Source organism: Anguilla anguilla, chromosome 14, assembly GCF_013347855.1.
Source record: "Anguilla anguilla isolate fAngAng1 chromosome 14, fAngAng1.pri, whole genome shotgun sequence".
NCBI classification, from domain to species: Eukaryota; Metazoa; Chordata; class Actinopteri; order Anguilliformes; family Anguillidae; genus Anguilla; species Anguilla anguilla.
The window spans coordinates 29,056,120-29,072,022 of NC_049214.1; the positions used below are offsets into that span (position 1 = coordinate 29,056,120).

Here is a 15,903-nt window from a genome sequence, read left to right on the forward strand (position 1 = left end):
CTGGAGAGGAGCGCTCATTCCTGCCAGAACTTCCGCTGGCTTCCGCGAAGACCTCCGGGCTGAGTTTTACACAAACTAGTAAAAAAAAGACGAAGAGGGAGAGAGAGAGAGAAAGGAAAGATGATTCTGGTGGAAGCGTAGGAGAGGGAGGGACGTCCCTCCGTCCGTAGCGCGAGGACGTTCCGGTGCCGGCCGGTCGGCGTGCCGTGTCCCGAGGTGACCGGTTCGGTGGCAGGGAGACGCGGCAGTCCCGAGGCTGGCTGGTGACGGTGCAGCACCGAGTGATGCAATGAAAACCGGCTCCCCAAACCTGCAGCCTCACTGCAGCTGAGCCCCGGCCAATCACGGCGCCTCTTACTGACAAGGCACCCGGCTCCTCAGCCAATCCGGGCACAGTAGAAAAGAAGCCCACCAGCTGATTGACTGCTTGCCAAACTGAAGAGAGTGTGGGGGTGGGCAGAAGAAGGATGCGTTCTCTCTCTCTCTCTCTGGGAAATCTGCTGATGCAGAGGCTTCCCAGCCATTCCATCATCCTGTCTGCATTGCCGTGGCAACCCCACTGCTGCACAGGAGAGCGAGAGCGTGTGTGTGTGTTTGTGTGTGTGTGTGTGTGTGTGTGTGAGTGTGAGTGCGTGTGCGTGTGTGTGTGTGTGAGCCTCGCTGTACGGCCCCCTTAAGCACCCTCTCTCGCAGCATTCTTTTTCGCAGATAGGAAAGCCCACCTCAGACACACACACCCCCTCGGTGACTCACTCATCCCTCCATTCCATCCATTCCAGGCCCCTGAAAGCAGTACTTACGGGGGCTCAGCTGCTTCGCTCGCAGGGCTATTCACTGCACAATTATGTGACAGATTTCCACCAATCAATCAATGAATCAATCAATATCTTCATTGCTTCAGTTGGAAAATATGCTTAGAAAGCAAATTAAGAAGACACAGTACACTTATCACAACACCGACTGATAAATACGCACAAGCATGAGGTTGGAAAAATGAGTCAGCAACTCTAAAGCTGACCCCACCCAGGACAAATAAAGTGAAACTTACAGAAACAAATTCTTATTCAGTCTGAAGTGTCTGGAACCAGACAGTTCCCCCCTGGCCTGGATTCATGGTGTGACACCTGAACTTTTGCTTTCTCACAGTTTAGAAGAAAATGCCTCTACTCTTGTAACGGTAAAGTAAATGGACTGAATTTATAAATAGTAAATGGACGTCATTTATATAGCGTATTTCCCAGCAACAACTGCACAAAGCGCTTCACAATGAATGCCTCTCATTCACCCATTCACACACACTCACACTCGCACACAAACAGCGATCAAGGCAGTCATGCAAGGCACAAACCAGCTCACTGGGAGCAATGGGGGTTAGGTGCCTTGCTGAAGGACACTCTGACACACTCTGACAGCAATGGGCCCCCGATGACTGGAGGGGCGGAGCTACAGAACATGGAGGCGGTGCGCTGTAACACTCAGGCTTGTGCCTCGGAGGCTCCAGGTTTGATTGCTAACTGGTTGCTAACTGTTTGCATCCTTGATGAAGGAGCCTCCTGTATTATTTTAGCAAACTCCTCCAGTAACATACCCAGCCGTTTAAAAGGATTCTAACCAAGCTGTTCATGTCACCCTAGATCTGCCTCTGAGTGGTGCACACTGAGCATGTGTGAAGCCCATTGTCCAATCAGCAGCGAGAATGCGGTGAAAACTCGAGGACCGACTTTCTGCATACGCAGCATCACGGATCGAGCCGAGGTTACGCACGGTTACACAGGGTTACTATGGTTACGCAGGCTCTCTGTGAATGGGGTGGAAAAGGGGGTGGAGCTTTGCATTTCTGAGAGCAGAAAAGAAAAAGAGAGAAAACGGCAAAGAGAGAAAAGAAATAAAGATTCTAAAATAATTTTATTGAAAGTGTTCGAATCTCTGTTCTTTCTCCAGAGCTATCAGCTCCTCTTGGCATGTCTGCCCCATGAAGATCTCATGGCAGCATTCTGCAGTAGCTTCCTGGTGATGGTAATTTGTATTTGTCCTAATACTGTAGCTTATTCTTCTGCCTAGTTGGCTTTGCAGAGGTTAGGTCTGAATAGTGTTCACCGTGTGAACTAAACTGTGTTCTTGGCTAGAAATAGCTGTACAAAATAAGTATTGTATCTTACTGAACCTGTGTTTAGTAGTTGTCTATGACCATGAAATACACTTTTTGTACGTCGCTTTGGATAAAACGTCTGCCAAATAAATGTAATGTAAAATGTAAATGTGATGTGCACCTTTATGAACCCTGGCAGGTCAGGCCCCCTCTCACCCCTCACCCCAAATCTCTGGGTGTCAATCTAAGATACATTATTGCAATATGTCTAAAATGTTCACAGTGAAATACAGCGCTTTATCGGTCAAAAGTTACAATAAAATATTCCACTTGCAGCTTGTCCATTTTATCCAATGTGCAGTTCAGCCCATACTCCTGACCTTACCCCCTCCACTTCCCCCGACCCAACAGCAATTACAGACCATTACTCTACAGCCACAGAAAACGGCACGCACAACACACACACACACACACACACACACACACACACACACACACACACACACACACACACACACACACACACACACACACTCCATGAGACCAGAGGCCGTGTAAGCCGAGCGGTTCAGGCTTTGCAATCAATCTTAGCCTAATAGCCTAAACATGCATCTGTACAGCAGGTCTGTGTGGCCTGCAGAGTCAGTGTAAGCAGGAGTGAATGAATGAATGGAGGTGTCGTCACAAACTTAGATCTTGAACGGTGGGTTTCCCCCTGCTGGTGAAACAGGGCGCTGCGCCTTTCCTGAGTGCTATGGCAGATGAAAGTAGATTACTGTGCTGTTAATGGGATTTCCTGCAGCTTGTCCTTTCAAAATGTTTCTAAAAAAAGCAACACCAAGGGTTTAAAAAAAAAAATACCTTTGGGTTACCCATTTTATAATTCACAGCAAATTATCTTTTAGGGTAGGATTACATCCAATTAAAAAATCATGCAAGTGTCATATATACAAGTTATTTTTTCATTTCTCTTTTTATCTGAACCAGTGATAAATGGGCCAATCTTTGTGTTTTGCAGGGCTCTGACTGAGGGTTAAATTCACTGTAACCTTAATGCTGATCTGTTCTTAAAGTTAAGAACGAAATTAAGCAAAAATATTTTTTCCCCAAACATTCTATACATAGTAGTTAGAAATGAATATAAGACTAGCGTAAACTTTCATTCTTACTAAGTGGTAGGGGATGACCAAAAAAACTGGGCCTGTAACCAAGAGTTTGCAGCAGGGCACCAGCACTGTAACTGAGCTCGCCGCTAACTGCGTCAGCAAATATCCTGTTTAGTCACATGCTCTGAGGACACCAGGATACAGCCAGCCACTCAGTCGATGCGCAATGAGGTTTAAATTATATGACAAAATGAACGAAGAAGCAGCAGAGCAATTAGCTTGAACACACCCCACCCACCCACCTGACTGCCAACAACTGTCTGTACGTCACTGTCTCTGGGCTTGAGAGGGTGTGTGTGTATATGTGAATGTGTGAGTGTTTCAGTTTATACATACATATATATAAATAAATGTGAGTGTATGTGACGTTTCAGTTTGAATGTACTGTACATCTGCAGGTGTATATGCGTGTGTGTGTGTGCGTGCGTGCGTGTGGGCGAGTGTGTGTGTGTGTGTGTGTGTGGGGAGGGGGTCAAGCTAACCTTGTCTATAGCAGAATAATACCATTAGCTGGGCGGTGTGGAGTCTGTTTCAGGATTGGACGTCAAACTGAATGAAAATAGCTCAGCGTGTGGTCAGTACTGACATCCGCCCGAGTGCGCCTGTGGTAATCCATTCACTGAGCTGAGAGAGGGATCACTCACCTACACACCACACACACACACACACACACACACACACACACACACTCACCTACACACCACACACACACACACACACAAAGTGAGATCTGTGTGCCTGGGCACAGGGGCAGGGTTAGGGTTAGGGAGCAGGATTAGGGGGTAAGAGGTGGGAGCAGAGAGTAGGGGTAGGAGTAGGGAGCAGGAGTGAGTAAGTGCATTCCATTTCAATATTTTTTGCAAGGCAAATACTTCGATTTACATTCACGTCTGAGGCTGACAGATTCTGAAATTGACTGATTGTGTGTGACTGAGAGAGAAAGCACATCCACACCACGACAAAATCAAATTACCATACGGCTTCGCCCTTCCCCGCCTCATGGGTTCCGGGCGAAAACAATAAACTAAAACAACAAACTAACATAACAAAGACAAAAGAAAGCAAACCTGAGCGACAGCATTTCAGCCCGCCGCTCGTAGCTGGCCAACTTTTCAGCTGCCAGCTCCAATGCTTTTCAGCAGCCGTTTCACTTCTTTCTCGTGCTCAGACAGACGGGCAAGCAAAAACTAAATAAAGAGACGCTCTCTCGGAGTGAGCTCCCGCTCTCGGCCCCAAATCGTGGAGCGGAACACACCTTTAAGCACCTGGGCTGATCAGGGAACGCAGCCCAGGTGCGCGTGCTCCCGCCACCAGCCGACGTGACCGAGACCAATCATCATCAGCAACGTTTACATATTATTCGCAAAACTGAACTTATTTTTAAGGCTTTCTTGTCACGCATCGCCAGGTAGCACCAAAACGTTTTTCAGGGACCTGATGGTGGGTTTTCCCAACGATGCAAAAAAGTTTTAAGTGCTTTAGTTTTGTAGTGAGACTTAAATCTATATATTTTTTCTCTCAAGTAGAAAATATTAGTTTGTTTTATTGCTTGATAAGAGAAATCGTCTCCGTCCATTTGCAAATCTTTTTGTCTTATTTAGCAAAAAAGTAATAGAAGTAAGAATTTAAGTCTCTAAATATAAGTCTAACATATTTGTCAAGATTGCCTTATTGTTTTTTGCAGTATAGTATTTTTCAAGTTGCGAAGGCAAGAAAATAAGAATATATTATATCAGAATAAACCCTATTAATTGTGTGAGAAGCTCACACAAAGTGCATTCTCCTTTTAAGGAAACGATTTGATTGCGGTGTGTCACCTGCTAATGCCTCAGACGCAAATCTGCTGGCGATGCAAATAGCGGCGGGTCACATGGCGGGGCACGACCCCGGCGAGCGTCGGGTTTCCGTCTCGGCCTTCGCGGCCCCGGTGGAAGGCATTACCAAAACCGCCGTGCGCCTGCGCGCTCCGACCGCGTAATTTAAGAGTGAAATAGGTGGACGGGCGCGGTCCAGGAGGGAACGCCAGCCCAGGCGTATTTCCAGCGCCGCTGAGCTCATGCGGGGCTGGTGTCCGATGACAAACACATGAGGAGTGAGCGCTGACGTAGCCAGAGGTCAGAGGTCGGCAGTGTCGCCCTTCTCACTCCGTTTCATGAGACGGGCTCGCTCTGCATGACCCTGCATGGTGTACGTAGGGGGGTATTGCTCTTTAAATACCCCCCTGAATAACACAAAACCTTCATGTGACCAGCTTCACACATGCACATTTACCCAAAAATACACACAAAATATTAATTCCTGTTACCCTGGGGGTCTCCTTCTATCTGTGAGTTTGGACCTCTGCATAGAAAACAGCGCCTCTCACAGGAGAGATACAGTACCGGTTAAGGGTGCAAAATTTTAATTAAGCAACAAAAGCAACAAAACTACACACCCACACTCACATGCATGTATACACACACACACACACACACACGCAGTACCACCTGCAAGGCCTAAAATATTATGCTCTGATACTGAACACAGACACCCTTGGTTAGTCCACCATGCCCCCGCCAGCACGTTCCCCAGGGCAACACTGCTGTTGGCCAGCGAGAAGGCAACATTCCAGGGCCTCCCCTTCCTGTTCAATCAGACAGACAGAACATTCTAGGCTGCAGACATCAGCTGAAACCGAGGGGGAGGGGCCTGGGCATACAGAACCCAAATCGGCACCAGTGACCTCGGACAGAAACACATCCAGCGATGGTCAAGTCAATTTATTTCTAAAGCACGTTTAAAATGACTACCATCAATCAAAGTACTGTAAAATTAATAAATACAAGAGTGTACAAGGTGGAGGATTAATTTTTAAAAACAGAACATAGGCAAACAGAGGCAATAATAGGCCTACATAGAACAGGGACAGACCTGATGTGGCCTTAAAAGCAAGAGAAAACAGAAGGGATTTGAAATGAGATTTAAAAGTGTTGACACAGGCTACAGATAAAATCAAAAGTGGCAACCTGTTTCAAAGGCTTGAGGTGGACACAGCAAAGGCCCTGTCACCCTTCAGCTTTAACCAACACCAAGGAACAAAGAGCAGCAATTGGCTGGAGGACATCAGTGTCCTTGGTGTGGAACAGTGGTGAAGTAGATCAGAAATATAGGAAGGGGTCAAATCATTAAGTGCTTAAAAAAAAAAAACAGCAAAACCTTACAAATCCATTCTCAAACTAACAGGGAGCCCGTGCAGGTAAGCAAGAATAGGTCTCTGTTTTTCATTAAACACTTTACTGCAGCATTAGTACTAACTGCAGGTGGGAAAGGTTTGACTGACCTAGATACAGGGAATTACGACAGTCGAGGAAAGATGAGATGAAGGCAACTGAAGACACAGATGACTATTTCCAGGTTGTAAAATGACAGAAAGGGCTTGCTTTTGGCTAGGGTTCTAAGCGGCAAAAATAACACAATGTTTTGGCATGAGGGTTAACATAGCAGGACAGTGGCCCAAGGCCATTAGAGAAACCTGCTAGGCTAATTTAACTGGAGAGTTTTTAGCCATCAAGAGTTCGATATCAGCAAGACAATTGGAACAGGTTCTAAAGGGAACACTGATCACACAACAAACATATTAAAGAAATACATACATAACTCTAACACTTGTCCCCACGGAGATCTGAGACAGGCTATGCTTGTAGCTTTGGGAGTATGAATCTAATTTCTGGAGCAGCTAATACTCATTCACCACATTAGGACATTTAACATGGTGGGGGGGGGGGGGTGTAACCTACAAACACAGTCATCTGATTGGTCTATTCCCATCAGCAATCAGAGTTGGATATTGAACACAACAATAAACCACTTCAGCCAAATGACATCCTCAGGCATGTGCACTTTCAACAACTGACCAAACAGCTGACCTAATGTTTCATCCAACAACTGACCAATCAGCTGACCTAATGTTTCATCCAACAACTGACCAAACAGCTGACCTAATGTTTCATCCAACAACTGACCAAACAGCTGACCTAATGTTTCATCCAACAACTGACCAAACAGCTGACCTAATGTTTCATCCAACAACTGACCAATCAGCTGACCTAATGTTTCATCCAACAACTGACCAAACAGCTTACCTAATGTTCCATCCAACAACTGACCAAACAGCTGACCTAATGTTTCATCCAACAACTGACCAATCAGCTGACCTAATGTTTCATCCAACAACTGACCAAACAGCTGACCTAATGTTTCATCCAACAACTGACCAATCAGCTGACCTAATGTTTCATCCAACAACTGACCAAACAGCTGACCTAATGTTTCATCCAACAACTGACCAATCAGCTGACCTAATGTTTCATCCAACAACTGACCAATCAGCTGACCCATCCACTGACCCAAAGACTGAGCAATAAACTGAAAATTCAACTGAACCACCAACTAACCAAATAACTTCTATTCCACTTTTTCCTCCTCTCCACCTCCTTCCTTCCATGCAATCAGTTTTAAAACTGCAGGATTTTATTCAAATATTACAACCAACAGTATTTGCTAAATTTTCCCTGAGCAAATACATACATGGCTCACCATGCAAATACCAGAGAAGGAGTTCACTCCAAACCAGCTGCAGCTGCTGTGTCACTCAGTCTTTACAGCAAAAACAGTACAAGCCATGTTAGAGCCCTAACTATAGGGGTCGATCGAGGGGTTCGCATCAAATGCGAGAGGAAAGGATTAGATTGTCACAGCTTTGATCGATAAAACAAAAATCTGTGTTGCTCCTACTCAGTACAATTTATGTCTTTGTATACTCTAAAGCAGAAGAGTCCAGCCTTATCTGAAAAGGACCAATGTGGGTGCAGGTTTTTGTTGGACACCTCTTTGGACACCTCTGCTGCAGATTATGCCCCAATGTGTCCTGGGTAGTTTTCCCATGAAAAAAATGAACATAGGCTAAATGATAAAAATTCTAAAATCTAGCATTGAGCTTTCATGATCTCCTGGTCAGTTTGAGCACAAGGAAGCCATTTGTCCTGTCATTCTACCGCAAGTACGCACTAAAATGTTTTCAGTAAACAGTGTGTCGAGTCTCTGTGTTGTTCTTCTTAAAACACAAGCATCATAACCATGTGCTTTAAAAAAAAAAACACAAGAGACTTGATAAACTGTTTACTGAAAACACTTATTGGTTGCGGTAGAATGACAAAGCAAATGGAGGTAACTGACCCAAACTCTGTAAACAGTGTAAACACACATGAAGTAACTAAAAACCCAACATTGAAAACATTTACTTTTTAACTGGCAGCAGGACTGGTGATACTGCAAACTGATTTCTCAGACCCACATACATGCAGGCTACTTCTGTCTTCATTCCATGACAAGTCATGCAGGTTGTTTTGCATTGTTCAGACAAGAAAAAAAATAAGGCAATGAATGAAGAGGAGACAAGTGAGATAATTTCGTTAGATCATTTATTGAAAGGCATAGATGTGGAGAATATGTGTAGCCTATCAGCTCTCATGGGAGGGAACGTCAATGGATGCCAACCATGCATTTCTCCTGGCCTGGCGAAACGTCTTTGTCTCCTCTCACCCAGGCTCTCTCACCACTGGCATTCTATAAAAACCTCTGCTCTTAACGCATTTATTATGACAACCAAATATCGCACCGTGTCTGTGCCATGAATCAACTGCATAAATTGCAGTTATTCAAATCATAGTTACCTTAACCCATGCGATTTGCACCAGTGAAGTGGCATTTTCATTTTAGTATTAATTAAACAGTAAACTGAACTGAACACATAAACCTGGGTTTTCTTTCTTCGGTGACTAGTTTCCTAGCGAGTACCGATACCCTCTCTCAAACAACGGCTCCAGGCCAAGTATTAACAACCAGCCCCGCCATCTGTATTCAGCAGGAGTGGAAACCTGTGACTGGCGTTGTCTGACACCTCTCCATGGACTGTAAGCCCTTCGTAGTCTTTCATAAAGCAGGTGCATGGACCATGTGCAGCAGTGTGGGGCTATATCTCTGCACTCACTATAGGTAGAAAGCTCATTTTCATCAGGAGGACAAATCTTCTACAAGGAAACGTTTAGTCCACAATGAAATTCTCCTTTAATATGGTGATTATTAATATTTAAGTCAAGACAACATATTCAGTCTCCATATTATGTAATTATACAGCTGGACACTTTGCTGAGGTTAGTCCGCTAAACACAGTACAGTTTGAGTTCCTAAGCACTCGAACCCTCGAACCCACAGACTCAGTCCGCTTGCTAATCCAGTTCCTTCACCAAGACTCCAATCCTGGCATAGCTGACATCTACAAATCAAAACCTACAACCATACGACAGAATATTACCTTGAATATGCTTGAAAATGGGTGTTTCTTTTAAAATAGTCAGTAATCTGAAAGGTATTTACTGGTGTCTAAAGGGTTAAAGCAGTTTAACAAACTATTTGATGTAGGCACGGTAAATGCCTCTTTTTTATTAATTATTGGTGAGGTTCACTCCTTCCAGGAATAGCCTCTATATTTTAGGAGCCAAGATTTTTAAAAATACATTGAAAAGGCCTCGGAGTAGAAACACAGCGCCAGTGTCGGACAGAAGCATCTGAAAGCTGGAGGTTGTGATTCGGAGCACGGCGGACCACAAAGGCAGCAGCCACGGGCCTGGCAGAGAGCGGGACATGGAGCAGACAAAAGCGAAAGTAAAGAGGGACAGAGGGCTGGTTAGAAAGCCCCTGCCTAACAGACACTTCCCTCCCCACCTCATCCTGCCAGCTTGCATACTGCCAGCTTGCCTTTATCTTATATCAGGCAAATGCACATCACTATCGTGCTACTGCACGCAATTTTCAGTTAACACGTACGCATGCATACACACGCACCATGGGTTTCATTTCTGTCAAATCAAGAAATTAATTAAAATTCAATTCACGAATGAGGACTTTCAAATGAATGAATTGAATTTCAATTCATTTCCTGAATAAAAATGGATTTAAATGGAATCTGCCCTGACACACACTCACACCTTGCCTAATTAACCGATCATTGGCTAACACTCAACTGCAAAGGGCTTGGCCAAATAGGCCAAGCTTGTCAGAGCACTGCACCGTCACTGGTTACATTCTGGCGCCGTTTGCTGCTCCGCATGCGTAATCTGCCTGGTTTCTGTCGTGCATTTCTGGTTCTGCCCTTTGTCCGTTTCCTTTGGGGCAGGACCAGGTGCCCGAGAAGAAGCGTGGTTCCCACGGAGACACGGGAACTACTTGACCATACGCTCACACGCGCTCGCAGAGCACCTGTCCGGTTCAATTAAAGCCAGTTCTCAGCATCAGTGGGTCCATGTAAGGAATGTCAGCTCCTCTGAGTTAAGCTCTGTACCAGCCAATAAGGATTAAGGGCCATTCAAAAGTTTTTCAAGTCAAGTTGTCACCAAAACAATGGGGTGTACTTGGAAATGAAGTAAAGGTAAATTCCACACACACACACACACACATATATATATATATATATATATATATATAATTTCTTTTTTTTCTTTTTTCTTTTTATTTTACACAGAGAGTTACCTCAACAGACTGACATGTAGTCAAGACAAAGACCCACAGGGTGCCCAGTTGTGCAGTGTTGGATAATCTCTAGGTAAATAACAAGCCTAGATGGGCTTTAAAGGCCTGCTGTCACCATTATGTAATTTATGTCCCTATGACTACCTGGATAACAGTAATTATGAAAACCCCCCTTTTGGGGGGGGGGGGGGGGTTCTGCTAGGTGGCATGTCCAGTGAATGGACTGGTCCTGGAGTCAGTGGCACGGAGAGCAGGAATTTCTCACTCCTAAGAGGCCTGAACAGACTCCCCATCAGACACTCTTTTGTGTTCCTGTCTTCAGTGACACGCCCAGGTTCGGAACGGAACCTTGGCCGACGTGGAGGGAACACTTTAATAAGCGTTAACAGCAGACCAAGGTTTTCCTTTTTTTCCCTAAATAGTCTCTACAGTGCTACAATCTGCAATTAAGCACAAAATACCCTTGTCTATGTTCATATTTTGATCTCTTGTGTTCCTCTCTCAACTCCATCAGCAAAAAACATAAGCCACTGCATCACTTGGGCCTGTCAGACATATAATTCTGAATTTTTAATAACATAGCAGAGCCACAGGCAGGTGAATTTAACCCTGCGTTTAAAAAATGCTATACGTAAGCTATATAATATTATATTTGAATCCACTCATGCCTTCAAAGCTACTGTTACCTGGGAACAAGCAGGAATAATTCATTTTCAGACTGATGGTGTCAAACATTAATACAGTTTTCAGCCTCAACCTGGTTAAGCGAATACTAAAATGCACAACGTGGATGTTTTTAAAATGCAGCTCACACTGCAAAATTCTACAGACAGGAAAACATGCTGCTATGGGATCTCAATATATCTCCGCCAACTTGCTTACCCTTTGTAGTTTACAAACAAATAAGACATAATATTTCCTGCCCTCACAATGCGTTCCTGCACAGAGTATTGTTTACACTCCACCCATTTCTCTACTTAATTATCTTAACTGCCTCTCTGTTGGCGAATATTGCTGTGATACTGGCCCTGTCCAGTGAAAAGAGAAGCCTGTGGGTTTAACATGACTCTCTGGTGTCTCACTGCAGCCTTTCTGAAGTTACAGGCTCCCAACTGTAACATTGTAGCCTATGTTACTGAGCAGTAACAAAATGCACTGAAACTCCAAGTAAGGAATGCTCAATCGGGATGTTATCTTTAATTAATGGACTAAATGAACTTATCCTTTACATTAAGAAGTGTAAAGAAAAGTCACAACAAACTATTAAGTCTGGAAATCATATCCTATCGTCGTATAAGCCGTTCAATTGGTCTGAAGGCTTCGGTTTAACTGGGTTAAAATACAACAACCTAAATCAGTCACTCAATGTGGGAAGCAATAGACTCCCGGCGCATTTCCCGTCCACCTCACGGACAACAATAGGATTCTGCCATACATCTGTCTCTGTCCAAACTAATAATTCACAATAAAAAAAACACTAATCCTTCAACAAAAAAACTGATTTCAGAGGCTTTTAATGATTACAGTAGGCTACGATGAAATAACATGCTTGAACAAGTAGTAGGCAAACCAGCGCGTGGCATGGTCATAACGCTGCGCGAGATGTGGAGCATCGGGAAGCAGCCTGACAAAGACAAAAACGCATCTATTATGATTTCAGCTTTAAAATTTAAGGACGGAAATTAGAAACTATCAATGACAATGGCGTAGAACGAAGTGTTTAACATTGCTCATATTAGCTTTGTCAAACCACGTGTGAACTCTATCATCCATGACATATTTCGAGAACAGGTTTACGAACTTGTTGCTGCCATAATACACCGGTGTATATACTCACATATCATAATGCGGCCGAATCATATATAACTAGGCTAAGTAGAATCTCCCTGAATGTAGGATTTCACTCCGCAAATACCTCAAGATAAGCTGACCAACGGATTTCCTTCAGGAGTCGGAACACAGTCTTAGCCAATCCAAACGAACATCGACAACTCACCATGAGTTCATTCTCGGTGCGATGAACGCCAAGTTTTTTCAGTCCGATTGTCAGGTCGTTGACGCAGATGCCACCATCCTTATTGACGTCCAAGATTTGGAAAAGTACTTTGAGTCTGTGCTCTTGGTCCGCTTCGCTGCAGTGCGCGCTGCCACAGGGACGCGACAATTCGCACGTTCTGGCTCCGGTCGGGCAGTCCCAGAACTTAGGTGGGGTCACAGAAGCGGAATCAACTCCCCCACCGGGGTCCGAACCCGAGGAGATATCTTCTGGGGTACACTGACAGAAGACACCACTGAGCAGAGGGGAGACGAACGATCGCTGCTGTTGCATCATGTGGTTCCAACAATGTATCAAACGTCAGACCAATGAATTAAATGCTAGCTAGCACAAATGCAGCACACCGCTCATACAAAACGTAACCAGCTACAGTAGGCTAGCGATCAGTTCTACACTTTTGTTTTACCCGACTATCCTCGTCATAAACGTTTGATCTCAATCCTTGAGCTATACAACTTTTTTCTTATTTGCGTAACAATGTCTGTGCCGTTTCGAACGCTCCTGGGCAGTCCAACAATTTTCAAAATCGCAGATAATTGTTCTTGCCTTGTTTCTTCTACTGTAGTCAACTGCTCTCGTTTCACACAGTCTCTCGGTAGTTGGATGCTGACAGCCACTATCCACGTAGGCTATTCGGTCTGGACTGATCCCGTTTAGGGCTTTCCGATGACACCGCTGGCCTCTCGTATGTAGTATAAGGTTTCCTGTTTCTATAATCCAGTGATTTACATCCAAAAATGTCTCCGATTTGCCTTTCTTACTCACAGATGATGCGTGCTGGAAAACGCCGGTAAATTGAACAGCGGTTCGACCAAGAAGGAAATGAGCCCAAATGGGAGGGGAGACATCGGAATGTAGATGATTGATAGGTCCAGTATCCAATCCGCGTCAAATGTGCAAATAGGCTCTGGCCTTAGCTAAGTGTGACCTGACGAGACTTACAGGGCATTCCTTATGGTAATACATCGCGACATTTCATTTGTAATTGCGATATATTTGCAAAACTACTCTTACACTTACCACTGTTCATCCGTTGTTCATTTCACTTGTGCACACCAAAATTTAAGATAAAAATGCTCAAATATATGTAAAATTAAATAAAATAAATGAATACATAAAACTTCACAGATAAAAAAAAGAAAAAATTGAAATTCATATAAAAGCCAAGCTTATAAGGTAAGTTTTAACCTTACGTTTAAAAAATGTAGTTTAAGAGTCATTTTGTGCATTATTGTTTTTGAAGGATTGCATTATATTGTGCACAGAGTAGGTTTTTAGCCTACATTTTTACTGAATACATTGCATAAACACAAATACCTTAGAAAAAAACAAACACAAACACAAACACAAACACACACACACATATATATATATATAATGCATACAGACAGAACTAAACAGGGGGGTATTGGCTTTACAAAACACATAAGAGACACATGTTAGCAAAATCATAACAAATTACATTTAGATATAAATATGCATCGTTTGACAGCTTTAGTTATCACAGTACTGAATGGTAGAGATGTGTAGTTTAAAAATAAATGAGAAATAAGTTTCCCATTAGAAAATGTATATTCATCAAATGGAATTTAGCTAATATGGGGATGTGCCAAAATAAGTTTAAAACAATTTCAGGTTTCACAAGAAAACACAAAACCAAAAACAGCAATATGTTATATAAGCCATTAGATGGCACCATTTAGCAAATTAGAGAACAATGACCGTGGACAAACGACCGATCAAAGATTTGCCTGGGCAGATACGAGAACTGTAGTTTGTAGTTGTTTGTAGTAGCCTATCTGGGCAGTGAATTGCGGGTTTTCACCCAAATTGAATTTAACAGTTGGTTTCGCACCGATCTGTGGAATTCAGCTACAAACACCTCAGATTAGAGAAAGCATTTGAAATTGATATAGGTCCAAATTGATATAATGGAATGGACTCCATCCTGAGCAGTAACATTCATATTTGTGTCTGTTCAGAAACTAATATAAATAAGTTAATAAGGTCATTTCCCTTTAACAACGGATTTTGTCATGGTAACTTGAGCGTTTTGCTAATATAGTACCCTCCATAATGTTTGGGACAAATATTTGACTCTGTACTTGTAATCAAACAATTCATTTGTGGTTAAAGTGCAGATTCTCAGGTTTTATTAAAGGGTATTAATACACTAATACATTAATTAATACTTTTTTTTTTTACTATGGAGAAATTATCACACTTTTTATATATAGCCCCCATTTAAGGGCACCACAATGTTTGAGACAAATACCTTCACAGGTGTTTCTCATTATTCAGGTGTGTACATTTGGCTTCCTTGGTGCAGGTAAAGAGATTTTTCAGTATCTAGTCTTGATTCTAGGCTTTTGTTTGCCTTTGGAGTCTGTTATTGGCATTTGTCAACATGAGCACCAGAGTTGTGCCAATGAAAGTCAAGGAGGCCATTATGAGGCTGAGAAATAAGAAAAACAGTCAGGAGACATAGGCCAAACCTTTGGCTGAGCAAAATCGACTGTTTGAAACATCATTAAGAATAAAGAGAGCACTGTTGAGCTCAGTAAGCGTAAAAGGCATGGTAGATCAAGGGAGACCTCAACAATTGAAGACTGAAAAATTTGTATCATAATGAAGACAAAAACCCCCAAAAACCTATCTGACAGATCAGGAAAAGTTTCAGGAGGTGGTTAGGCTAGCCAGGCTACAGTTTGCTAAAAAAAAAAAAAAAAAATACCTAAAAGAGCCTGCAGAGTTCTGGAAAAAGGTCTTGTAGACAGATGAGACCAATGTTCACTTTTTTTCAGAGTGATGGCAAGAGCAAAGTGTGGAGGCCAAAAGGAACTGTGCAAGATCCAAAGCACTTTTTCTGTGAAACATGGTCGTGGGGTTGTTTATGGCTACCACAGGTACTGGCAGGTATACTTTCATTGATGATGTAACTGCTGATAGCAGCTGCAGAATGAATTCTGAAGCATTTCATCTGATCAAGTTCGAGCAAATGGCTCCAAACTCATTGGACGGTGCTT

The 15,903-nt window shown here is 43.3% G+C and overlaps 1 protein-coding gene and 1 long non-coding RNA gene across 4 annotated transcripts in view; both read right to left on the reverse strand.

Annotated features, from left to right (window-relative positions):
• Nucleotides 1-13,711, reverse strand: part of slc25a25b (solute carrier family 25 member 25b) — a 33,775-nt gene extending 20,064 nt beyond the window's left edge. The window contains exon 1 of one of the 3 annotated variants that reach the window (XM_035391050.1): nucleotides 12,818-13,711. In XM_035391050.1, the coding sequence (XP_035246941.1) occupies nucleotides 12,818-13,153 (336 nt within the window). In that variant the 5' untranslated portion in view covers nucleotides 13,154-13,711. The remainder of the gene's footprint in view (nucleotides 1-12,817) is intronic. The other 2 variants (XM_035391055.1, XM_035391051.1) reach the window with 2 other exon arrangements.
• Nucleotides 12,320-12,807, reverse strand: LOC118212802. The gene is made up of 2 exons (XR_004762316.1): nucleotides 12,659-12,807; nucleotides 12,320-12,445 (listed from the first exon to the last, which is right to left on the reverse strand). It is a non-coding gene; the product is annotated as an uncharacterized LOC118212802 (long non-coding RNA).
• Nucleotides 13,712-15,903: the final 2,192 nt, after the last annotated feature.